This window comes from Platalea leucorodia (genome assembly GCF_965183815.1).
Source record: "Platalea leucorodia genome assembly, chromosome: 2".
In the NCBI taxonomy this organism is placed as follows: domain Eukaryota; kingdom Metazoa; phylum Chordata; class Aves; order Pelecaniformes; family Threskiornithidae; genus Platalea; species Platalea leucorodia.
In genome coordinates, this window is record NC_138824.1 from 12,539,008 (window position 1) to 12,566,474 (window position 27,467).

Genomic DNA, 27,467 nt, shown 5'->3' on the forward strand with positions numbered 1-27,467 from the left:
CTGCCTACTGGTCATCCTTGGCTTGCGCCAACCTCTGAACTGCGCCCAGGTTTGGCAGCAGGCAAGCTGGCCTCGCAGCCCTCCCTCTTCTCTTCTCCCCAGGAGCCCAACTGCCTCTTCAGGCCCCAGCTCTGATGTGGCCCAGCTGCACGGCCGCGGCTCAGACCGCCAAGGACACCGCAAAGTGATGTGAAAGAGCTGTGTGAAAATCTATAGAAAGGCAAGAAATGCAAAAGTGCAGATAGAAGAAAAGGATTGTTGAGATGGGGATCGCTGGTAGCTGAAGGTTTCAAGGGAAAACACCACCACGAAATGGTATAAAATCCGAAAGGAAAAACTGCGAGGCTAGCATTGGGTGAGGGCCAGCAGCTGGCTCATCTGTGTAGTGGTGTTGGCATTACTGGTGGAAGATGGCAACAACCACCCAACTAAGGGAGGTGCAGATGCTGATCCTTCTCCTCTCACTAGTGCCTGCATGGCCAGGAAAGTCTCTTCAGATGCTTTCTCTGAGGTAGCGAACACTAATGCACAGCCTAATAGCTAGTTAAGTCCCTGCTATCTATTTTTTGTGTGTTAGCCTGTAAATAACTGCTTTATACTTTCAACCCGCATACACCCTGCTGGCAGAGTGTCTTTGTGCATGGCTAAAGATGCTCAGACACACTTACTCAAAAGAGGGATGGTAACAGCCTGGATTGAAGCTATGCCTGGAACTCGCGATGAAGGTGCCCCAGTGCTTGGGAACACTCCTTACGACTGTATCATCTAACCACAGAGACACAGCCTTTGTGTCATCTCCACACACAAACCAGACTTGGTTTCCCTCTGGAGAGTCATTCATGCTTTACTTTAATGACCTGTGCTCGGTTATCACTTGACCTACACATGTTGTAGAAGATGGAGTTTCTTCATTTGCAGGGAAAAACTGTTGAAGACACAGCAGCATGGCACTGAAACCATCACCTTGCAAAGCACATGTTTAAGCTTAAGCACATGCGTATCTCTCACTGACAGGAAAAAAATAATTTCCTTGCTGGAATTACACACAGTCACATCTCTCTATGGGAATCAGTAGGCCAATTCTGAGCTTAGCCACGTGGGTACACCCTGAGCTGCAGCAGGCAAGGCAGGGAGGGTCCTGAGTGCCTCTCTCAAACTTGATTTGAGCCATGAGATACCATGGCTGAGCCCATTAGCTCAGGGGCATCCCTACACCGACGCAGGATACAGCTGCCACAGCCAAGCTGGTCCCTCTGCCGCGTGCTCAGCCCAGGTTGTCTCCACTCAGCACAAGAGACCTGTGATCCGTTTTGCAGTAGAGACGTACCTAGCATAAGCAGGACCTCAGTTAAACCATGGGACATTTAACAGTTCAGTTCTCATTTTACTCCCCTAAGTTACACCCAACAATCCTCTGTAGGATGCTGTTCTCACGCTCTACCTTTCCCACTTTGGTTGTATACTAATGCTGGGCACTTCTTTTATCCTCGAAATAGCTCAGCTCCTCTTCTGAACTATTAATTTCTATATGTTTTCTGTGAAAGCAGCAACCACAGTCCTATACCGTGGCTCCCTGGTACATATGACCAGAGCACAGGATTAGACGAGCATGACTTCTGTAGGGAAACATAGCACATTTCCAGCTTCACAACACCTTGTAATATTTTCCAAATGCTCCCCACCTTGTTAAGGAAAATGAAAGCTTTAAGTTACTCCAAAGGCATCTCAAGGCCTTTTGGTTTCAACTGAGTCTTATTCACTTTGCAATTCTGTTTTATACTCTGCCAGCCCGCGTGTAATAAAAATCAGGGAGCAATTTCAGTTTTAAATTTCATTTGCCACATGTGATTCCATTTACCGACTAAATCCCAAACCTCTCTGAGTTCCTTTTGTTCTCTACAGGTTGTTTATTACTCCCCATAGTTTTACACAATCACAGATTTTTAATAAGTTACATATTTCCATCTTTCCCAAGAATGCTAACAGAGAAGTCAGGGGTTTACTGAATATCCTTCCTAATTGCTACAATCTCTATCATATCAACACATTTATATTAATCTAAAAAAAAATTATAATAAATAGATCATACCACACGCAAACTTGCCATGTCTACCAGGGCAGACATAGATCCTACCATGGATCCCACTCAAAGTCTTTTCTGGATGCCTGGTAGTTGGCTTCCACTTTTGCGCGGCTCCCCTCTCTCTGTGTCCCTGCTCCCCTGGGGAAATGACCGACCTGGCCTAAGATACACCAAGTTAATGCCTGGCCGTACTGCTGGGCTGCTTATGCCCTAGGCCAGCTCTTCTCTTAATAGCTTTTAAACCAATTCCAAAAGGTCCTGCAGATGGTGCATATGTCCTGCTTTTCTATTTCTGATCACAATTCATACAGTCAGAGACAGGTAATCCCATTATCTGATTTGATGATGCCAGTTTTGTTTCACTGTTAACGAATCCCTGCTGCCATTTCAGGCCATAATCCTGATTTACTGTAGTATTTGTTATTGCTTTAACAGAACCTGGTTGGATTAAGAAAAAAGGCTAAGACATTCACAAAGATAAACTGAACATCCATAGTTATAAATGCTGAAACTAAATAAACAGACTGAAATACCTAAAAGTTTTGGAGGGGACGTAAAGCTTCACGCTGCAGGACCTAAATCAACTCTAATGAAAGGGATGAAATTCTCCTCCTGGACAGATCACAACATAAACATCTACTGCAGTACGGTTTGCCTCTTCTTCAGCAGCTGGTGTTGGTCACTTTTGGAGATAAGCTACTGGAACAGATGGATTGCGTGATCTGGAATGGCAATGACTGTGGCCCATCGTGGGTAAAATTCAGATAGGTCATGGCTGCAAAAAATCCCGGTTTGGATTCATTTTTGCAGTTACCAATGTAAGCAAATGACTGGGGGCTTCAGCACATGGACATCAGTTTGGTTTCTTAACATAAAAGCAGCCAGGCTAAGTTTTTCCTGTCCGCTCAAAAATGATACAAAAGCAGGTCATAACAAAAGTAGTACATGCCACAGCAATGTCTCAATTGCGACATGCTTTACACACAGCAGTGCTACCTTGTGTGACCAGAAACAAACACACCACGTCCCAGAGTCCCATTTTCTTTACAGAAAGGCCATGATGAGCTGCAAATCACATGCATGTAAATATATGTATCCTTTCCCTGTGTAACCAAGCTCCTGCCAAATTTAAGGTACAGCCAATCACAATATAAAAACTAATATGGATAGAAAAGCTTGTATTCTAAAAACAGACATGCCAGGATTAAGAAATTAGAATAATTTACCTTGAAATTCTCAAGGGTCACCCTTCCTTCTTTCCAGGTATTTTAAGAATGTCTTTTGTACTTCATCTGTTTTAACTGAAGCTTGGCTAAGTGAATGCTGTGCTTTTCAATGGAGATTATTTTGATAGCACAGGTATTCTTTGTCTTTACTCCAAAGTTCTCAGTCCTGTAAAGAGAAGCATCTCTCCCATACACCTTGGGCTGAAGATCCTTCTTTATAGACAGATCTTTCCTTAAAATAACTACCAAGAAAGAGGTGAATTCTAAACAAAGCAATAATCGCTGCATTATCTGGCCTTATTAGTCAAAGTCAACCTTAGGTACTGTGTGTGTCATTGATTACAAATGATCGCAGTTTGTCTCTGCTAGGATTTTAGATTGTGGTATCTCATTGCAAAAACATACACTTTTTTGCAATGAAGACAATGGAGGCAAGATACATCTCACTTTCAATTAGCAGCCTAGAATCCAGTGATCTATCTCAGGCAGCTATTTTAGGAGGGAACAAATCACCCCCAACAGTGAAGCTCTCTCTCCCCATCTGTTAATGACAGGCCTAGATAACCAATTTAGAAGGCATGCCCAGCTTTTAGAAGACTAAATAGGAAAATGAATCCTTTCCTTACGTTTTGGATGTCAGGAATCAGATGAACAACTAGGCTAGGACAGATGTCTTGTTTTGGTTTCCTTTATGGGAAAGACTCAAATAAATATTTAAATTACATGGCTGTAAATTTCTTAATTTTACAAAGGAAAATTGGCTTTATCCTGGCAGATCTGGATTAGACCAAAGTTTACTGTGTCCAGGGCAAAACTGTCACCAAATTGTGCTGCTTCCTCAACTTGAGAATTTTATGACAAGAGTGATTTCATTATAAACCCAAAATTCTCCCATCTTTTTCCCCAGGGAGGACCACTCAAGTTTTTATCGCAGTATTCCTAATTGACAGCCTACCACTTTACGATCATTAACACCTTTGACCAGTCTACTCTGGACGCACTACAGCTGTCTGTTCCAAGCTATGGTTAATCACAACACTCTCTAGGTTGATCCTTACGCTGAAGAAAATGAAGGCATTCTACATTTAGTTTTTTTCCCTTCCAAGTTTCTGTTTGAGGTATCTTACAGAAAACTGGAAAGAATTAAAACTGATACAAGCAAGAGCTGAGGTGTGAAACTCAACAACGGGATGACTGCACCTGCAAAATGCATCCTCCATTCCTCACTGCCAGCAGTGGCTGATGACTAAGCCAGAGCAATAGTTTTTTCTACCAAAGCCTAAAGTCAGCTCTCTGCAGCCTGAGTAATCTCCATCAGTGGATGCTACTATCTCTGAAGCTGTACTGCTGTCATCAATCACTGCAGTGCAGAGAACAATGTCCTAACCCAGTCTGCATGACATTTGTCACCAGGATCATTCTCCGCTCCATGAGACCTGTAATTGTATTACTGCCTCACTTCTGAAGAGTAGAGAGGATGAGGAAGGACATGGCACAGTACCCACCTGTCTTCTGTACTCCCAAGCGGGGTCATACACCTTCCATCCATTTTCTGGGAAAACCTCTTTGTACTCAAATGCAAAAAGTGGCTGAAAGAAAGAAAATTTGCCATTAAGAGCCCTCTCAGAGCCCATCTCCAGGATGTTTGATATCTCAAATAATAACTCAGGACTGGTCCTTCTTTTTTCCCCACTGCATGACTTTTCTTTTAGGGCTTTGTGAAAAAGATCAACATGCTCACTGTAGCAGGTAATTAGTACAACAATGTACTTTCCGCTATGCCCTTGATCTTGCTTGTCTATTACCTAGTACTTCATGGACAAAAGGAGTTTATTATTAAAGAGAAAGAAAAGACTACTTGGGCAAGAATGCTTGTACATATTAAGAACTAGATCCTTTCAGCCTGTATTTGAAGCAACAATTGAAGTGTTATAACACAACAGATGAACTGCATTCCAGAATTGGGAGCAATGCAGTCACCATTAGCTGTAAACCTCTGATGGATGTCACAGTGCTTTGAATATTTTCCCTCCGTTATGAGGATGTGAGTATCAGTAAGTTATTTTCCACGCATGAAGGAATCCAGCCCCACAGTAGCAGACTTTTCCTGTTTCTATACAAGCTAAACTCCTACAGAATTAATTCTAAGACAGATTCAAAAAAACCAGCATTTCTCTTCCTTCAACAAAATGCACACCATGTGAATACTGTACCAGGTGGATGGGACTGAACAAAACAGCTTACTGCCACTCTGTGTCTTTTGGTAACAACTGAAAAGAAAATACTTACCAGGTTATTTGAAACTGGGAAAGCATATTTCATCAGGTTCTCAAATATGGATCGTCTAGTTCTCCCTTCAGGCTTATGAGCAAATCGCAAGTTTCGAATATCCTAGGGAAAAAAAAGAGAAATGAAATTGCAGATTCACCACGTCAACATCCAAAGAAACTCTGAAAGCCGGCATTCAAAACAGGCTCACATCACGATGCTCTTTCCAGTACTGATTTAGTATCGTACTTTGAACACTGTTGTACTGCAACTCTGGGCTTGGTTCAGTGGTCATCTGCAGCCTCCAGCAAAGCCTGCCACGACTGCAGAGGAGCAGAGGGAGTGCACAGGCATGCCTGATCGGTGGCATCTTGCCTCTACAGGAAGCCTTCTACCCGCTGAAAGTCTAAAGGAGAGCCCCGTTCAGGGACAAGCTATCTCTGACCAGCAGGACTTTGTCAGACAGACCTCCTAGCTCTTACCGGGCTCTCAGGCTGTGCTGTGCCAGCAGACTGGCAGGGACTGCCTCACAAAGTACCTCCACAGAGCTACCGCACACAGGGAGCCCAAGTCCAGCCAGTCTGGAGCAAAGCAACTAATGCCATATCCCTTTAAAGCACCCATCCCTCAGAGCACTAGAGAGGATGACTGAAACTGGCAACTCCTCCACTTTGCACAGCAGCAGTTTCCACAGAGTAGTAACCCAAGACCTCCTTTCTGTACTAATCTACAAAATCAAATTCAGAAACTAAATAAAGCAACTCTAAGATGCCAAGATTTTCCAGCCAAGCCTACAACTCAAACACTTGTAGTAAACAGTTTAAAAGCCACCAGCAGGAAATGAGCTATCAAGTTCAAGCATATGAAGATGGTACGGGAAGTCAGAGAATGAGATAAACAGCTAAAGACTTAGCTGTCTCACAAGACTGAGATTAGGTAATTGGTCTCAGACAGAGAACATTTCAGGATGCATAAGCTGTATCCGTACTACTCTGTTATCGCACTAAACTGCTCTGCATATCCTGGGACAAACAGGCTGGCATATACATATATTTCTGCTGTATAGGGCCAAGATACTTGTTGTATAGTTTGTGCCTGGGTTTCCCACCCGGGAAAACAATGCAGTCCACTCCAAACCTGACCATGTGTGCAAATTTGCATATAGGCAAAAGGCTATGTACATGCATATGGCTGAGGACTAGGAATCCAGATCAAAACAGGGAACAAACTGGCCTGCCAGCACAAGCACGCCTACGTTAGCCAGAGAGAATCGTGACTGCAATAGGACAAGGGAGCAGCTGGATGATTTGGTATAGATTATATCAACTGCTCTTAACTCAGCACACCCACAGCTTGTGAGTCTGCTTAGCTTCCTGGTGCCTCAAAATCACAACAGTGACCAGAGCTGCTGGGAGCTCGTTTTCATTCCTCCATCTGCCTTTATCCAGAAAGTGGCATCCTTTCAGCTTTGAGGGGGCTCTGAGAAGAGCTCTAAGCAGCCAGAGACCTATCAGGTTCAGAATCCAGCTCTTCCCACATTGCCACCGAGGGAAGCAGAGGGGCCATGCTCTGGTGAACAGTGGAGGTATGAATTTAGGACTGGAGATGGTGGCTTTATCTACTCTGTGGGTCTATAGTAAGTAGACATGAGGAGGTGAATTGTTAATTTTTACTGAAGTTTGCATTTCCAGTGATTCCAAGGGCTCTTGAGAGGCACATGTGAAATATCTACTGCCTTGAAAGAAATGAAAGAACAGCCTCGAGGAGGACCGAAGGCTATTTGCCAGACCCTCACCACAAAGCACAGCAGCAGGTAGACATAAGCTAACGATTTAGGGGGAAACATGCCCCTTTTCTTGCTCTTGAAATGCAAGTGAGTGAAAGGCATCCTGTACTCCACAATGACTGGAGTCTTCCTAGGATAGCCTGGTGGGCAACCCTGAGAACTGCGTTAGTGGGATGCAGGCCTAGGTTTCCACTATGAAGACAAGACATTACCTATCACAAAGCCTGAATGAAGGTTTGGATCTTGTCTCGAATGAGTGAAGCTGGAGAATCCTGAAAATTACTTTTAAAATCAGACGGTTTTTGAAGTGTGTGAAGTCATACTGACTGAAACGTTTCGCAGAATTTCCTACAGTACTACCCTTTTAAAATAGATGTTCCCCTTCCCCTATTGTAAAACAGATAAAAGCTTACCTTGCATACAATCTCCAGCCCATACGAATTCTCACCGCGACTGGAAGCACCTCCAATTTTCTCCACTCTGTTGATTACACCTAAAGATGCATCTAGGACAAAAGGAGGGTCCTGTAGACAGTTGAAATTTGTGAGTTTAAAAAGGGGAGGGGGAAAAAATCCCCAACTCCTGCTCCCTTATGCCTATATTCCCAAACATGTAGCTATGATTCACACAGAATTACTCTCAAAGAACACCTAGATCTAAAGATTGAATAGCCAACAAAAGCAGACGGTTTCAAAAGCTTACCCGTTCCATGCTTTTAAAATACAGTCTATAATTGGTAACAGTAAGGGTTCCTCTGATTGCTCCAGTGAAGGGGCAGATGTAAGTAACATCCTTAGCTTAAAAAAAGAAAAAAAAAAAAAGTTGTTAATTTCATGGTTAATTTATGGGAGTAAAATTATGACAGCAACAATATTTGGGGGCTCTACTTTTCAGATCACGAAACGAAAACAAGGCTTCTAGCCCAGAGCTAACATGCAAGTTTCAGTTCTGTGGAGAAGGTAAGCGTTTGGGAATAAATTGAACTCCAGGCAAGTACCATCACCTAGAATCCTACATTTGCACAGAACTGCCAGCCCCGTAAAAAACCCAGTATTCAGCCGCAAACTGTTCAGTCTTACTGAGCAATGCACTGCCAGTAGCTGAGAACACCATGTATAAAAAGAGGAGACAATTCCTGCCTGGATGCATACATTTGAAGCTGACAACAATCTGCATAAAAGCTAAGGATCATCCGCAAGCTGGTTTGTGCCACCAAGGACAGGAGAAGACAGTTCTCCTACATGTGGCTTTTAGGATGCTTGGGTCCTTCTGCACACCCTTGCATGCAGAGTCAGCCCTGGGATGAAGGCCCTCATGCTAAAAGCCAGCAGAACCACAGCAATTTCCAGCAGCCACGAATCTGTGTAGCACCAATTGCTTGTGATTATAAGTCTGCAGTCAGCGATCAAGTTACTCTGCAACAATTCAATTATTTTTTAGCCTGAGTGACGATGACTCAAAACAGTCCCCTTCTTAAAAGCCCTCAAACGTTTCTCACTTGTTCCAGCAAAAAGCAAGAGATGCTGCTGGTTTTCCACAGCAAACACCTCCCTTAACTGCCTTTCTGTTTCACATCAATTAAAAATGCCAGCATTTAAGTCATTCCCTCCCCGCCGTCCAGCAGTGACCCATCACATCTTCTGCCACTGAAGCAGCTGGCTGGCTGTGCCGTGGCAATGGTGTACGCTATCATTACAAGTAATGACACCCCTCAAACACACAGAGATCCTTTCAGAAGGAGACCCACTGACCAGAGCTGCCAGACCTGTGAAAGAACTCCCTGGACCATCTTAATAACCTCAAGCCTCCAAACCCTACAGGATCCATTTTGCAAGGGCTGTGTGAAGTCAGGAGGACAGCTCGCCTCCCATCCAGGTGACAGCCACCACGCACAAGAGGCGTGAGGCTACTGGGGTGTCAGGATGGGGACCTGAATTCTTTCTACTTTTATCCCATGAGATTTAGCCTGGAGGGAAGGAGGAAGAGAGACTGCCTTACTCCAGGGCACTGGCAACTCATATAACTAAATCATCCTCATGTCAGCTCTGCTTCTGCATAGTCTTCACTGACCCTCGAGATCTGGATATAGAGAAGGATCTTTAAAATATCAGGAGTGACTAATTCAGAGCAAAATACGTAGCACAGAATTTTTGGTTAAAAATAAATAAAATAAAAAATATATATATATACATGCTAGCAATTTCATTATTTATTTATTTATTTATTTTAATTTACATGCATTTGTTTGCAGCACAATCAAACACAAGATGCTTCTAGCCGGTTCTAATTAAACCAAATGTTTCATTATTGGCCAATTATTAATCACTTCTTTTCAAAGACTAATTTAGCAGAGGTTTGAAAGCAGACTCATGAAGCCTAATAAGGGTGAGGGCAGCCTGCCTGATTTTTCCACTAGAGTTCCCATTATTCAAAATGTAATTTCAAAATGTTTAAAAAAAATAAAACAAAAACTACTAACAAGAGAAGCGTGTTTTTATACCTGAAAAGGAACAGGATTTCTGGGTAAAGAGGAAAGGTGCTAGAAAAATGTGTTCCAGGTAAGGAAACCCAGGTGCAATCTCAAACACTGTCCTTGCCAGCTTGTAAGCCACATCACCTTTCACATTTGCATTTTATTAGCTTGGTTTCCTAAGGAAACAATTTTACTTAATTACACTGCACACGTACCTGCACACATGGCTTGTCTGACCTTAACCCTACCACGGTTGTATGATTTCAGCAGTCTCTATCTGATAAACAGGGATCTCCAAGGCATTAAAATGCTTCACTGTTTGTGAGAACAGATGCCAGGTATAATAAAGAGGTTGTACTAGTGCTGCTACCAAGGGAAAGTGTAATAAGCTCAGTCTTTGGTAGATATTAGAGAATCCATATGGGAGAAAGATACTGGAAACCAGGATTTACTAATTCCCCTGCTTATGGAATTCCTGTCTTTTATAAGGCCAATCTTACCTAGGTTATTGGGTTGGCTGAAATATTTTTTTCTTCCCTTCCCTGTAAAGGCAAATGTTATTCTCTTGGGATCTTCTTGACACTTTTAACAGGAAATAATTATTGCTGATGAGTAATAAAGATTTCCTTTATGCTACCTTTAACTTCTTGCTGGACCAGGCAGCTGCTGTCTGGCCTACTCCAAAAGCCACCCAGTCTCACAGACTTACGTGGCTCATCACATCATTTGCCAACAGATAAAACACTGGTAACTCTGATCTCTTAAACCATTCCCCAGGAACCCTTCAAAATATAGTCTTGCTGTCAGAGCTAGCTGTGCCTGGGGAGTGAGTTAGATGTCAGTCTGCAGTGCATGGTTGGAGTACGAGTTCAGAGTCCTCAGGAAAGGAGTAGAGAAAAGGATTGAGCATTGAGGTGGAGGGGTTTTTGCTTGTTTTTATTTTTTTGTTGTTGTTGGGTGGGTTTTTTTGTATTTTCAGTTTTGGTTTTTGGATTTTTTATTCTTAGGACTGAAGTTGCACTCCTCCATATCATTTTAAGAGGAAGGCAACGTGTTAAACTAGTGAATGCAAAATCTTTCACAGAAAATTAATCACGAGGCTTATTCAAACTTTCAGACTAGAGTGCATAGCAAACCTGACGCATGCCAGAATGCCTGGATGAAAAAAAAAGAAAAAAAGCCCCATCCTCATATCACAGCAAGTTCTTTGTGACAGCACTGTATCCTCTCCCGCAGTCTGTGACAGACACTCGACACTCAATTGTGCTGTGTCAACCTAAGAAGTTACCCTGTGGCAAGCACAACTTGAAACAGTCGATCCATGTCCTCTCAGGAGACAGCAAATGCAAAGCTGTACAACCTGCCTCAGCACTCATGCTAAGATACGTTGAATTGCTTTGTATTTGCTACATGCCAAGAGGAGACATATAGTTACCTTGGCTCATGCGATGCTCAATAACTCAATTAATGAAACAACCTGATCATGGTTCTCAAAACATGAGCAATTTGCTGTTGTTGGTCAATGACTGCCAAGATATTTTGATCTATGGATATTCTATTTGGTCAGCAAACAATAAGGAATTTCCTCTTCACATACCCATGTCTTTAATGGTTTCTCCTGGTAGCAAAGGTGGCTCTTCCATTTCAGCCAATTTATTAGTCTCCCTGAGGGCCTATGCAAAAGATAGAGGTAGAAAAAGAAATTCATTATGTTTTCATAAACCAAGAAGTTTACATTTACCTGCAATGGGTCAACAACATCAAGGACAACAAATATTCAAAGATCCTGAGGTACTGTCTAGTGTCTCGGCCTCTGAAAGGTCAACACAAAGCACGTGAAAGACCTCCACGCAGTCCTTGAGCGTACCATTGGGCCACGCACAAGTGTTTAAACAAGGATGCCTGTGATGGAGAAGCTGTTGGAAGCAGGCTCTGTGCTTTGGCAGCACACTTCTCAGGTGGCTGCCCTTCATGCTCCAACCTTCTCCTCCCCAACCCATCATCACAAGTCCAACTCTCTGTCCACACAATTACACGCAGAACCAAAGGGACCAGTTCTTTCCCAGTTGAAGTGATCAACTGCTAACATGATGCCATAAACTATTAAGTAGAGCAATTTCTAGTTTACACTGAGGAAAGTTAAAAAGGACACCTTGTCACACCACTGTCTCCAGTGAGGGTCCGACAACTGCAAAGACTCTGATTTGGCTCAGTACTAGTGACTTGTTACAAAGGTTATATTTTGACAGGCGTGCATAGGAGGTACAGCTTCAATTTTTTTTCCGGCTGCCAAATGGCCCCTCCTCCACTTTCCCTTGGGAAAAAGTTATCCCACAGGGTGTTACTTTTCACAGATACGATTGCATCTACACAAGGGTTTCCACAAGAACAGCTGCTATCATGAGCAGATGGACATTTTAGGAAAGCACAGCTGTAACTATGAAAGCATAACCTGAGGGCTAAAACCTATGGTAAGAACTAGGGGAGAAAAGGATATGTAAGTGACCAAGATTAAGGCTAAGTCTACGTGGCCAAACGCAGACTGATTCAATCCTCAAACCAGCCAAATGACCACAACCACAGCACCACACCAGTTGCTCGATCTAACAACACCGACAGAGAGCAGGTAAGTTAGCCCAGACTCCGCCTCATGCTGTAGCAACCACAAGACTTTGGATTTAAAGTTGGCGTGCATCCCACCTGGTAGAGATAGGCAGAGAGAGCTTATGTCTGCTCCCAAATGAATGTGCAGACTCGCCCAAAATGCTTTCGTTATCTTAATGCGAGGAAAGAGAAAGAACTGTTTTGATATCAGGAAATCCCTGCAAAGAAAATTCAAAGACATGGCCTAAAGTGGCACTCTAGAACCTGACACGTCTGTAGTCAACTTTCATGTAGGATCAAGCCAGAGGGAAAGCCTCGGGGAAGAAAAGTTCTCTAAACTATGCAAAAAAATGAGAATAAAACCGAAAGAAACCCCATGCCACAACAAAAGCACATTCCAGCATTTTCACACAACATACTGATGTATAGATGAAAAGGTTAACAAGATCAAAGCCTTCTTGAGAACAAGATATAGATTTTTGAAAATGCATTCAAAAGACTCTTAAAAAAAAAAAAAAAAAAAAAAAAGCAAGCACAGTCCTGGCTTCCTAACAGGAACCTCAAAACTGCACCCACTCAGGCCAGCTCTTGCCAGGGAGGCTGCCAGAGCAGCCGGACTGGGGTCTACAGGATGGGTAAAGGGAGGGCACCACTGACCGCTCACACTGGCAGCACCGCACTTGCAGGAAAGCTCCTCCTCCCCCACGCCAGCAACAACAGTAAAAACAAGGTTTTGCTGGTATAACTAGCAGAAGTCTATGCTGAGGACTTCTTGTCAGCACAGCTGTGCTGGCCAAAGATCACACATCCCATCAAAGCCCTGACTGACGGCCTCCCCGACAAAAGCCTGTGATGTAGACCCGCTCTCAACTCCTGCGTGTCGATTTTTGCGCTTCAGTAACAGCCTTGAAATTAGCCGGATAACATCTGGATTATGCCCAATGAGACGGAGGCTTCTGGCTAATTAGTCCGTAAGTGGTGGTCATCTTTGTGGCCTTTTATCTTGGAAGGACGTTAGTAAAAATACACTGTGCGTTCAGGACATGAGCACAACTTCTTTGAGAAGGTCAGTACCCCAAATGGGCAGCAGCTGCTGCTAGGGTCACTTCGGTCAACAGCTGGACTTGCTCCTCTCCTGCAATGTCAGCAGGAGCACCTCCAGCGGTAAACGTTTGGAGGACTGGGCTGTATCTTAAGCCAAAACAAATATGAGGTAAGATATATAGAATGCATCTGGTATGACAAACAGCTGCCATGATCACTATGTGGGCAGTGCTCAGGTGGGTTTTAAACCCTGTACTGCAGGTGGGGAGAGAAGGAGGGAAGAGGCAAGCAGTATGAAAGACAAAGACCTCCATGTCAGCACCATTCTGCTGAAGACAAGGTTGAAAGCTTTTTCGGTTTAAAAACTGGCTCTTCTAAGTCTAATAAAATCCATCCGCTCACTCGCACTCTCTGAAATGTGGAGTTCCCAGGGTCAGAGGACAGGATCAGTGATCCAAACCTGCACTCACTTCAGCACAGGGCAGCGGATGGATGGCCTCCTGGAAGCACAGCACTTCAAGGTCAACAGCTTCTCTGCCCCATTGCCTCCCCCTCCCTTTTTGCCTTTTTTTTTTTTTTTTTTTTTTTTTTTTTGTACAGAGTTGAGGACTAAACTGTCATTTTCCCCATCCCCCAACTGACCTCAGCCACACGGCCTACCTCAGGGCACACAGCACCGACTGCCTTCATGATGACTCCAAAGTCGGTGCAAGCGTATCACCCCTGGGGAACAGCCACCCTTCCCACGAGGCTGAGACAAACATGGTCAGAAAGCCCAGGACAAACACTTCTCTGGTGTGACAGTCTTTGCAGCATCTGCCCAGCTTTAGACCTTCAATGAGCCTCCTAGCTGGAACATGAATACTTGAAACCCATCCTGGCAGAAACCGAGAAATGAATGGTAGGCATTTTCCTGAAATCCACCTCCATCAATGGCTCCTTAAAATTGATCCGGGGAAATGCAATCTGTGTGCAGCTGACAACGCAGGCAGCAGGCGCAGGAGAAGACATCTCGGGCAGTGTTAAAAGACAGGGGGTGGCAGGAGGGAGCAAAAGTGGGTGGATAAAGAAAGAGGAGTTTTGGAAACAGATCGGGGGGAAGAATGGGATGGGACAATGCACGTGGAGCTCCAGGAGGATGCTGACGCCAGAGATGGACCCTCTGTCCCTTATATGACTAAGGAGATGACATGAAAAGCCCCTCCATCTTACTGCCATCCTCCCCTCCCCCCCCAAATCCAGAAATGGTTCATTAAGCTGTCAGAAAAATCTTTTTTTGTACATTAGCCTATTTTCAAGACTCTAAAAATAACACTTCTGGACCCAGATTTAGCCCTCTGCAAATCTTGCAAAACAAAATTAAGAGCTCCAGTGGGGCAAGGAAGCAGGTAGGGAGCCAGGGACACGACTGCGGCAGCCCAGCCGCGGGAGAGTGACGGCTGGCTGCTGATGCATTAACGCTAGTGAGGCAGGTACCGTATACACCTGTAACTGAAATATTTCACCTCTGTGTGCCTCAGGTTTTTAAATTGTTCAGCGGGAAGCAAAACAAAGAGAGCGTTGAGATCTGCAATGAAGGTCGCAGCCAGAGCTGGGCAGAATCAGCATTACTTAGGAATAGGACCACATTGACGTAAAGCCACGCGCTGGCCGTATCTGTCACAATCACTAAGATGGCTTCTGTAAGAAACAAATACAACCACCAAAAATCAGTAGACTACTTTGCCTTGCCTCTAAGCCAAACAAGGTTATCTTTTCTCCACAAAAATGTTACGCGCGGTAACTGAATCTCCAGGAGAATGAAAAGTTTAGTTACACATCAGAATAACCTTTATTTCTGTCTCATTTTACCGAGTAACATAATCTACCCATTCCATCGATCAGCAGTGCTCCCCCTACATAAAACAGCTCTCTGGGATGCTGAGCACGGGAGTACCTTAGCACCTAACGTAAGTCCTGCCTCAGCTCAGAGAGGGTGTGAGGACTTCATGCCACCACCTACCTTTGTTCTCTGCTCAAGCTGCGACTTGGCAGAACAAACCCACACTTGCCACATTTAACAACAGCTTCTCTTACTGCAGGATCCCACCTTGTGTTAGCTCCAGCCTACTTACCCGTGGCTGAAGGTGCAGAGCTCTCTTATGCCCTCCCACCTATAGCACCCAAGGCAGGAAAACCCCAAAACTGTATTGTTGACACAACCTCCAGATCTCCGCAACAAAGCGATCACCTCCTTTGCTTGCGTGTCTGGGGTCAGGGAAAAAGGTTTAGATCCTGCTAAAAAGCTAAGACTGCTCCCTGCCTCATCCCTTACCTCTTCATACCGCGATTCAGGATACTGCAGTTCTGCCAAGCCTCTCCAGCCCAGCGATCCCACTGCCTCCCAGCACAGCAGCCAGCGTGCTGCTCCAGCAGTCCCTCTCCCGACTGACGTCCCTGCACGACTCACGCACGGAGCTCATCCCGACGGCTACAGCCAGCTCAGGGCGGTGCAGAGATACCTTGCGCCGTAACTCTAACTACAGGGTCTCAGAGGTCTGTGCATCACTGAACGCTGCTCCAGAAGGACCTGAGAGGGTGCATGAAACTCTATATTCAGGGTTTGCTTTTGCCTGTGAAGAAAACAACTGCTATGTTTCCCTTTTGTATTGCCTGAGAGGCGTTTGCCTACCAGCGGAGCTGCACAGCCAGGATGACAACACCTGTCCTGCGCTGGCTGCGGACGAGCCAGGATTGCCTCCTCCTACCCAATCTGCCAGCGTTGTAATTGCTCCAGTGCCTAGTTCAGTCAAGATGCCTGGGTTAGCTTAATGGCTTTTTTAACGGTTGCTTTTCCATAACCTGGATCATTTTGCCAGGACTGGCTTGGGGTGTGACTACACAAGCAACTCAAGGGGTGTAAACCCAAGGCGAGGGAGGGAGAGCAACCAGACTGACTAGGGACAGCAACTTTGCCGACACCTGCAGCATGAGCCTCCAAATAACAAAGATGCATGAAGAGAGCACCCGAGGTCCCTCCTAGCCATTTTCCAGTTACTCTCTCCTGCTCTTTCTCCTGAATATTTGAGTCCTGAAACCCAGAGACCAAGGTCAGGTTTTTTTGGCTTCAGGCAACTTAAGGGGAGACTACAGGTTTGCGTTACCAAATTGCTGTGTAACAGTTTTCCTAAGTCTGCATAGGTTTTTCTATCCTGAATCACAATCAGAATGAACAAAAAGAACCTTTTTTGGTTTAGACAAAATTAAAATGTTCCCTTTTTGTGATTTTTTTCCCCTCTGAGTTAATCTCTCCTTGGTAACCTCCTACACACTTGTCGTGGTTTAACCTAAGCCAGGAACTAACCCCCACCCAGCCGCTGGCTCACTCCCCCCCGGTGGGATGGGGGAGAGAATCGGAAGAGTAGAAGTGAGAAAACTCGTGGGTTGAGATAAGAACAGTTTAATAATTGAAATAAAATTAAGAAAAATAGTAATAACAATAATAATATACAAACCAGGTGATGCATGATGCACTTGCTCACCACCTGCCAACCGATGCCCAGCTTGTCCCCAAGCAGCGATCGCTGCCCCCCGGCCACCTCCCCCCAGTTTCTATACTGAGCATGATGGTATGGAACAGCCCTGTGGCCAGTCTGGGCCAGCTGTCCTGGCTGTGCCCCCCCCAGCTTCTTGTGCACCTGGCAGAGCATGGGAAGCTGAAAAGTCCTTGACCAGTGTAAGCACTACTTGGCAACAACTAAAACATCACATTATTGTCATCCTAAATCCAAAACACAGCACTATGCCAGCTACTAGGAAGAAAATTAACTCTATCCCAGCTGAAACCAGGACAACGCTCCAAATCATTTTGCACATTTTGAACACATTTGTTATGGATAAAGCCACAGCGCTGGTGTGACATGTCCGACCTGACACTGTGACCACCTTGCTCCTGCATTATTCCTTTCCCCAAAACCACGTCTGCCCCACCTATTGAAAAGACAAGCTCGGAGCTGCTGTCGTTCCAGCTACACACAGTCCTGTTCTGTGTTTCCTACAGCAGGAAGCCGGTCTCTTAACTGGTCCCTTGACATAAACATATATAACCTCTCTGTGCAGACAACCATTATACACACACACAATCCCTTTGCATCTGCAGCCCCTGAACTCACAGGTTTGGCAGGTCTACCTCACGAGCATGCACTGGTCAGCAGCAACAGGCAGGATATACACTGCGGGGACAAGAATGTGTGTGTTGTACATGTGCGTATGCAAGAATATACACATAGAATTAGTAGATTTTAAAAATATGTAGCTTTTCAAATTATGGGTGAAATATGGATTTGAAACTCAACAGCCAAGTGAAAGGTTTTATCTCCTACAGGAAAGTATTTGCCTGATACTTCACATTTTAATGGACTACTGGGGAATATTCTGCTTGTAGTTAACATATCTAAACTTTCCTCTCCCCCCCGCCTTTCTTTTTTTTAAATGTCTTTCTCTCAAGGACTGCCACATGATTAAATGCTCTCCTGAATCAGCACTCTTGCCACTCTCCAGGCAGGGCAGTCAGTAAGCAGCGGGAATATCCATTTCATCTAACACTGGAGATCCACATCGGAGCTAGTCACCCTAGGCACTCTGTTCACTCAGTGGAAAGCAGGAGACCTAGGAGACTCACCTTTAGGATGAGTGCCTTTCTTCCCACCAAAGGGTGAGAACTAGGGTAACTCACTCCAATGCAGGTCTGGTAGGGTGAATCCCATCTCTGGTGCTTCACTGCGGCCAGTGCAGCAGTGCCCAGTCCCCCGGACATCCCAATACAACTGAGTAGTCACAACCTGTACTTTGCAGCGAGGTCCAAACCTCCTGTGTGCAGACAGGCAGCAGGAGATGAGCCAGGCCAGATCCAAAAATTGCATGAACTTCATTAAAACAGGCAAGACTCCAAAGGCTGTAGGATAGGTCTTATTAGCTGAGTTACCAGAGACCGCTTTTGCGTCAGAGCGTTCTGCTGTCTCAGAGAACCACATGAGGGCAGTCAGTCTTTCTGCAAGGGCTTAGCCATAGCATTATCTTTACATACTTGGGGTTTTTTTTATTTATTTTCTTTGTAAATCAAGAGCAAAACATACACACTTACATAACCAATGTTTTTCTCCTTTCAAATATGTTTTGGTGGTGTCAGACCATATTCACCTATTCCTTCCCCTAAATTGCCCTCCCACTCCATCCCTTTCCTCCTTCATGGCTGTTCCCATAAAAGTCAATCAATAACAGTGGACAGTGCCACTACGGCAGGTGTATCAAGATTTATCATTATCCCAATGGTGGTGTAAAAACCTCTGAAACAAAGCAGATACAGAAGCTCTTTCCATTCACCTTAGAAAAAAAACACAGGGGTCTAATTCTGTCCAGCCGACATTGACAAAAGCCGCAGAACTGTCACAAATATGTGCAGAATCAAGACCCGTATGCTTATTTAGGAGAATTTTTCATAGGTGCATTGGTTTCTTTTCTAAATGAAACATTTCTTACAACAGGAAAAAGGGCACATTTTCTCTAGCATTTTGCTGCTTAGATGCTTCTGTCTTCTCAATGCTCAATTAGAAGGACTGCAAAACAGTAGCCGTGCTTACTTGAGAAATCCTCCTGTAGACTGCAAACACTGTACTACTTTGTAGAGATTTTCAGCTGCCATTGATGGCTATGTCAAGTGCAGTTTGAGAAGGTTTATGTGCTATGTATCCTACTGGAAATGTAATAAGACATAAATCAAGCAAGTAAATGGACTTTGTTGATTATTTTTGAATCATTAAGAATACCACAGCAGAACGACTACAGGAAAGGACAGCAGTATCTCTGCGTGACTTAGGCACGGGGACTTTTCTGAGGGTTATGACCAGATGGGTTGAAAAACTACGTTAGAGACATTCAGACCAGCAAGATATTAATTGCAGGGAAATGTTTTGTGTCTTATTCTTTTGGGATATCAGAAGTTCAAAGGGGAAAAGACAAAACACCATGGATATATGGATCATTTCAGAATAGTACACAGAGGATCAAATATACTGTCCAAAGGCCACATCAAGCCCATTCAGCTCCTAAGAGAGCACTCAGCCAAAGAAGGATTCCTAGCTCGGTTAAAAAACAACACAGGAGGCATTTAAGTTATCAATAAAACATTCTGACAACAGACCATCTATTACACTATGGTAAAAACAATAATCACATACAATGTACACTGCAACTGCCTTTTAACTATGCTTTCCTAGTCTCAAAAAACCCACTGACACAACCAAAAAAAAAAAAAAAAAAAAAGTCACAAACTGTGATCTCTACCTACTGTGTATATTTTGAGAAAGTATAAAAAGGCTTGAGAAATCACTTGCTTACTTACCACTGTCTTGAAAATCTTTACAAAGAAGCTGAAGATTAGTGTATTTAAAAAAGAAGTAATGCAGTCCCCAGGGTAATATAAAGGGACTCTTCTGGAGGAGGAAGTAGCCACCATGCAGAGTTTCCCTGGGGTTTTCTGCTTTGTTTTTTCCACGAGGTACTTCTCCACTCAGACCCGAGCGTCCAGTGATGAAGAACAGCCTCTCTGGGCTGAAGAATCTCCTGGGCCTTCGCTGCACAAGTACAAGGCAAGGCTTAGAAGCTCAAAGGAACACATTGTTGAGGGCCACTCATTCAACCACGGCTGGCTTGTCTCTTCAAGTTTGTATGGCTTGGTGCCTCAAGACAATTCTCTCATTAGGCTCTGACAGAAAGTCGTCATTGACTCAACACAGCAACGCTCCCTGGCACAGAAGGTTGCAGATACTATCTATTCAGACAAGTCCAACATTTTTTAATACAGAACCTTCTTCAGTGCCAAGGGTTCCACATACGTCTCGAACGACAACGGCTCTGTTCTCTGCTGGCTGCTCAAAAACTTTGTACAGCACGTTAGCCTGACTCTAGCCTTTCTTTATTTTTGCTGTATTTTGTTTAGCAAACAACTTATACGGGGAGATAGATTAAAATTTTCAAGGAAAGCATTTAACTGGTTCAGTGAAGTTCATATCATCAGTCTTAAGTAACAGAAAAACACACTGATCAGAGAGTTATAAATTCTACCAACTAAACTAAGTCACAGAAAAGTGTCTCTATTACCAAGAATTTCACTTTGGAGTTTAGTGATACGTAAGATAAGGATTCAAGATACAAGTAATTACATTGAGTAAACAATCCTACAGCGGCCAATGAAGATGTTTCTTTCATTCAGTGCAAAAACATCTACAGAAAATCAAATCTTGGCAGGTATTGCATGCAGTCACAAATCTGCGGGCTCCTTTTAAATACCATGCTTGTTCATTCCTGCCTGATTTGTGTCTCAATCTACAAAACTAGGGGGGGGGGGGGGGAGGGGGAGGGAAGGAGGGGGGAGAAAAAGCCACCTCTTACCCAGTTTTACTCAGCAAAAGGAGAATTCTTGCACTTTGTAGCTAGGAGAAATATGGCAGTCGATTAGGAAGAGCTGAAAATATTTTTGAGGAACATCTGAAGGCCATTTGCTTATTCTCCTTAGTTTTCCATTCCTAATAGATGGCAATCATAAATGCTTCCAGAGATTTCCTTCACTGTGCATTACTTCATATTCAAACACTCAGGTACCTCTATATAAGAAAAATTAGCAATGCTTGCTGTCTTTGCTCTCTTCTAACTAGTTGAGCACTTAGGGAGTATTATTTCCATGTAAAGGAGACAGAAAACTGATTGCATCTGGCTTGTCCCCCCATCTAATTTGCATGAAATCAATATTTTGCAACCCAGAGGTTGGCTACTCTGTGTTTTTGTTTCCTTGAGAGGAGGTGCAGAAAAGGACTTACTGGGGAGAGGTGCAGGGAGGGGACCAAGATTTTCCATCTCTCAGGACAGTTTAAAAAGAAAAAGATTGTAATTCTCATGAAGTATATAGCATTTACAGTCCTAGAAACTGGAGTCCTAGAAAAACATGGCAACAGCAGGGGCTAAATTCCAGTCACTCGTGGGGCTGTCCTGGAATGACCAGGCTTATGGACAACAGCATCATTCATTCTCCAGAACGAGTTCTTTGTGCCTTTCTTCATCGACAGCTTAATACTCCAAAGAAGAAAGGAAAACAGTTTCCCACAGACACACACACGCAACTCGTACAGCCAAAATCAGAATTTCAAGATAGTGAAAATATTTTTCCCCATAAGATTTTCCTACTTCTTCTCTGCTGCTCTTTAAGCCTCTCTACTTGATACCTTTGATAATGGAAAGCATCACCCATTCTTGGATTTGGTCTTGATTTCAGTCCTGTGTGCAAGGGGACCTGTGGAAACACTACACACAGACCAGGCAAGGACTACTACCGCCTGCATAGCTTCTAGGGCTGTACACATGCAAAAATGTGAGGTGCACCTCTGTGTGAGAATATGACTGAGCCCAAAGTGATGATACAGAGAAACACATACGGTCAAATCTTCACACAGTGACAGTAAAAAGATGAACTGTTTATTTAATTTCACTGCTGTATCACCAGTTCACATCTAGCCAAGTCTTTTGTGACCACAGGTCAATTATCTTCACCATCTGGTGGCTTGTGCAATATGGTCTGTAATTTAATAGCAGCCAGTCCAGTGCACTGGGAAGGAAAGCTCACATCACAGGAGACATCTCTGCATTTGCTATGAACTGGTGTTCTTATAAGCAGCCTCATGCGAAGAGTCAAGGGCCAGTCCGAAACAGGAATACTTATCCCCACACATCGCTAAACGAGGATGGAGCTGACTGGCACGGCAGAAAGTCTTCAACTACCCTGGAGGTGCTTAGGCAGAGTTTTTTTCATGATTTAGTGCTCCCAAACTAGCATCACTCACCGAAAACTCCCTTAAAAGCAAAAGTAAAAAACACTGCTTAAATGAGTGCTTAAAGTTTAAAAAGTTATGCCGCGCTGTGAACCCAGCTCTTGTTGAACATGTGTTACACATAAGCGAAGCCTGACACACTTCCTGCGTTGGCAGGGAGATAGCAATGGAAAAGCTCACTGAGGCTAGTTTTAGTGATTTACGGCAAAGGAAGGGGAGGGGGGGGAATCACATCTTTCTTCAATATGTTTTTCTACTATCAATATACATGTTCTACATAAAACTAGTCTAAGCCACTTTGCACTAAAGCTAGACTAAAGCAACACAAAGGTGGCAAAGTCAGTGACTGGCATTTCAGGTAATCCTGCCCAACATCACCTGAGGGACAGGATTTACCTCAATTTTAGAGGTCTGCATCTGGAGAAATTACCCTGAACTCTCTTCATAGTCAGAAGAGAAACAGAGTAGGTTTGCAAATGAGACAAAACTACACCTTTACTGAGAAAATCAGTTGCTGCCCTTCAAATAACATTCACAACATCCTGCAGCAAGCCCTTCTCTAGCTCAGCTACATGACGTTCTCACCTAGCGTGGGCATTTTCTTACAACAGAGAGAAATCAGATCATAAATGACCTATTTCTTTCCATTGACTACAAAGGATTTGTGGTTGGCTAGCTTGAGTGCAGACTTGCTCAAACAGATTTCATCCAGAAAACCTAAGGAGACAGTGATGGCATCTATTTACTGCCTTGGAAGGAGTAGGCTCCTTCATACACCTTTTGTCATGCATCAGTTATGTCTCTTACAAAAGAAATCACATGGGCTTGTCTACAGTCTCCAACCACACACTCAATGGATAACAAATTAAGGTTACACAAGCAACTCTGTTTCTTCCCTTTTCTAACCTTTGAGTTCTGGGCATGCTACGATAATGCTCTTGCATCTGATATATAAACCCATTGCAAATCCACCAATTCCTCATGTATTGAAGGAGAAAATTCTTATTATGGAGGGAGCAAACAATCACGGAGGATAGGACACATGCTGGTACAATATTTTGCTGGACCTCAGAGGACTATCAGGAATTGTGGATCTTACTGTTGCCCTCAAAAGGGAAAACGGTTTAGTGGTCACGAACAACAACGCCAAGAACAAAGACTTGAGTTGCTTTTTCTGAGGGCTGCACAACTAAGCAGGTGATGTATGGGTCTGCTGTACTGGCTTGCTCTGTCTGTCCACAGAAGGGACTAGAAGCAAGAAGCAACATAAGAAAGCCAACATATGAGTTTCCATCCTCTGGTTCAGGTTTTCACTGCATACAATCCAAAAACAAACACAATGGACCTTAACAAATTTTGAGGCAAAGGTGGCCACATCCACCGCTTCCCAACTGCGGATGGAAGGGATTCAACCCTTTTATGACAGCTATTCCAAAGCTTTGAACGTGGTAAACTTCAGGCATTACCCTATAACTCAACAGGTAACTCAAAATGAAAGTCCCCACTGATAAAAACTAGAGCATTAGAAAGAAGACTTAAGAGAAGTACTATGAATTGCACAGATATATCTGCACATAGGCACAGGAGAAAATACCACCTATAGGACTTTGGAGCAAGTATCTCACTGTACTTTAATAACCACCAAGTTGCCACATCTGTAAGAGATATTCATGCACCTCAATCCCTTTGGCAATGTTGGCTCTAAGGTTTTTTTTAAATCTCATTACAAAGTATCTATGAATTTCCAGCTCATTTTCACTTCCAACTACTTCAATTCTGTTCTTGCCTGATCTATAACTTATGTTAAAACATATGGCAGTGTATTTGCTAAAAATTCCCTCAAAAAGTGCATTCCCTAAATCAATTCTAAACAGCTTCAGATTTGAGATCAGGAAGGGGGTGGAGGGGAGAACCTAATAGTGCTTTGTTGTTTTTCTGTTGGGGTTTGGGGTTTTTTCCTTCTTTTTTTCCTATGAAGCTAACTGAAGCAGCCAAAAGTTATTTAGTTTATGAAGTGAAAATCCTATAAATTGTAGTGGAAAAGCAATTTAATCTTAGTTCCAGATATTGAAAGGCTCAATATACATTTAAAAAAACCCCAACCCTTCATAAAGGTTATTATTAAATACTTTGGAGAAAGATTTAGGAAAAATACTGCACATGCATTCAGTAGGAATCCCCAGTGGTTGTCTCATTTACCTCATTACACACATGCGCGTGCACACACACAGAGTGCTAATTGCACTCCAAAAGAAAACCGCAGGCACAGACTGCAAGAAATGATGTGGGTCCTTCCCCTGGTTTCCTCCTCCCGATGGATGCCCACTGTTCTTCTAAAAATTCCCCACAGAAAAAGAGAGTGTTAATTGTAGCTATCACAAAATGTTTTTCCATCATTGCAGAAATTTAATTCCTAAATTTGAGTCAATGCACATGCAGAGGCAGAGACCAAGTAGAGGTAGGAGTGATGATGGATCCACGTAGCAATTCATTCTAGCAAGGAAAATTTAAACACACATCAAGAGCATAATCCTATAATTGGCAGATCCACTTCAAAATCTTGAAAAGCTTATTTTCAGCCTCTTAAAGCTAACTGATGCAACACCTTTCTGTGAGAACACCATGTAGCCCAGGCACTTGTCTCTCATACCTCAGAGTTACCACAAAATGCATTAGTTCCCACTTCAGGGTTTATTCTCTTACATTTTTCCAGGAACAACGTGGGACTTCTTTTTGTCCTCAGAAGAAATAAGGTGCTTCGCTGAAATCTCAGTACCTGTTAAGACTTCGAAGTTCGTGCTGACTTGTGCTAATCAAAGCTGCACAAGACGCTCAGGCGTGTAAAGAAAGGGCTAGAACAGAGAACACCCTCATGCCACTGTATCAGTTAATGGTATGACCTCATCCGCAATATCAAAGGCAAGGCCACATCTTGGAAAGATCAAAGAAAATAGTATGAACAATCAGGACCTTGAAAAATCTCTCACAGAACTGACTTTAAAAAAAAAAAAAAAAAAAAAAAAACTTGGAGAACTGTCACATGACAGAGATGTTAATTCAGAGAAAATTGGACAAAGAATGATAAGCCTAGAGAGAGGACGTCTGTTCTCCTTGACTCAAGACCTGAAAGAAATCAGTGTTAGCTGATCACCAATCATAATAAATCTTTCATTTAGGAGCTAGCACTAGGATCCAAGAGCAAGCTCAGGGAGCAAACAGGAACGCGCTAGCACCGACAGCGACTGATCTGAGGACAGGTTGTGGGACTGCAGTTGCACAGGCAATACCAACACAAGAGGCTGTCCACAGGTAGAGGACAGATCTCCATCCCACCTCCCAGGCTTGTTCTCCAGCATCAAACACTCTCAGGAATGAAGAGAGAAATGGTTAACGCATGAATTCCTCTAGGAGAGATGAAGTCAACCTGTATTAGTGGAAACTGCTCCTTTCTCCACATACCCTCATACAAGTAGGACCATGGGAATGCGTTTTCTCTAGGTCTGCTTACCACTGACAAGCAGTCACTCAAGTGTAAAGGCAAGAACCAGCTTTATGCCTACACACAACTGCATCGCAGCCACTCACATCACCTCTGCAAGAGCAAGCTTTAGGTGAAGCATGGCAGGCTTATGCTGAATTCAGGCCCCACAGAGCTGATGCAGGTTAAGAGCAAGAAGCATTTTGCCAGCAGAGGCACGTGGTCACACTTGGCCTGCAGTGCCTTTATTCTAAACAAGTAATTCTCTGCTTTACCATCTCTCCTTAAACACTATTCGAAAATGAAAGGGGAGTAGCATTTGTTCCAACCACAGCAGAACTTTAGTTTTGTTAGAAATAAAAAAAAAAAAAAAAAAAAAAAAAAAAAAATGAAGAGGCGGGCAGGCTGTGAAGAAACCACTCTGCAAATTACAGGAACTGTGGCACGGCAAGGAAGCACGGGCTTCTAATGGCCTCCAGCAAACAATGCATACGCATCTTCTGCCTGAAAAATGTATCATGCAGCTAAGTGAACATTCCTCTGGGGACATTATTTTTGATTGAGGTACAGAGGCCCCGCTGCATGGGGAACCAGACAAATCCAGGAGAGCAGGAATCCCTGGCCAGACAGCTTACAATTCACACAGACAAGGTGGCAAAAGGAGGGAAAGAGTCACAAGATGCAATCACGGTTACAAGGAAAACACTTTGAGCCAACTTAACCACCGGGAAGGAAAGATAACCTCGATTCTAGAAAAGAAATGTTGCTTCGTTCTCCTCTTGTAAAGGTAATTCTCAAGTGTTGAAAAACAGTGAAAAGGCAGTTGAGTTCTGCATCAGAACTGGAAAAAGAAACCCACTTATGCAAACTTCAGTAAAAAAATTAAATAAGGAAATAAAATAAGTTTGTGTAAAATTTATTTTTTTATAATATTATACAGCTACAGTTGTAGCAGTATTTGCAATCTTGTGTATATTCACATCAATGAATCAGCCTTAGCCTAAAAGCTGTGTTTTCTGTATGTTGGAGTAACTTAACAGCCCAACTTCACGGGGGGAAAACTTCAGACCTATTACATACTACTTTACCCAGACATGTCCTGAAGTCTACTTTTTGTATCCATAGGTAAAACATGTAAACTATCATTAGATTACACATAAACTATTGATTCATTTTCAAATCTTAATATTGGCTAATAAGCTGCCTTTAGAAAGAAACACTCATGCTCTCGCCACTTATGAACAGGTGGACTTTCTGTCATTAATTACGGACTACTGAGACAAAGACTCACAGGACAAAAAAAATTCTCATGGTTGTCAAAGGAATTAGTTGCCTTTAGAGGTTTTTATGCAATTTAACTGTGTTTAGATTTTACAAAGATGCTCAAGCACAGCTGAGAAATGCTAGAAGTCGTTACTAGAATGCACCAATACCAACAGTTTTATACTCAGGGGCATTTTTTTAAAGCAAAGGTATATCAGCACACCCCTTGATTTCATGAGAGGAACATACAGATAGTGTTCAAAACTCCTGTGACACTGAACTAGAACTTTGAATTTATAATTAACTAATCTAATAACAGACTTAAAAGAGCCTTGTTTGGACCTTTTTATGTCGGAGCAATTTATTGAGACAGAAGATTATTTT

The 27,467-nt window shown here is 43.3% G+C and overlaps 1 protein-coding gene across 1 annotated transcript in view; it reads right to left on the bottom strand.

The window, feature by feature from the left end:
- Window positions 1-27,467, bottom strand: part of MTMR2 (myotubularin related protein 2) — a gene marked incomplete at its 5' end in the record, with an annotated part of 62,873 nt that overhangs the window by 13,427 nt on the left and 21,979 nt on the right. The window contains 5 exons of the mRNA XM_082303883.1: window positions 4,815-4,898; window positions 5,599-5,700; window positions 7,777-7,887; window positions 8,066-8,160; window positions 11,434-11,509. Coding sequence (XP_082160009.1) covers window positions 4,815-4,898; window positions 5,599-5,700; window positions 7,777-7,887; window positions 8,066-8,160; window positions 11,434-11,509 — 468 coding nt within the window. The remainder of the gene's footprint in view (window positions 1-4,814; window positions 4,899-5,598; window positions 5,701-7,776; window positions 7,888-8,065; window positions 8,161-11,433; window positions 11,510-27,467) is intronic.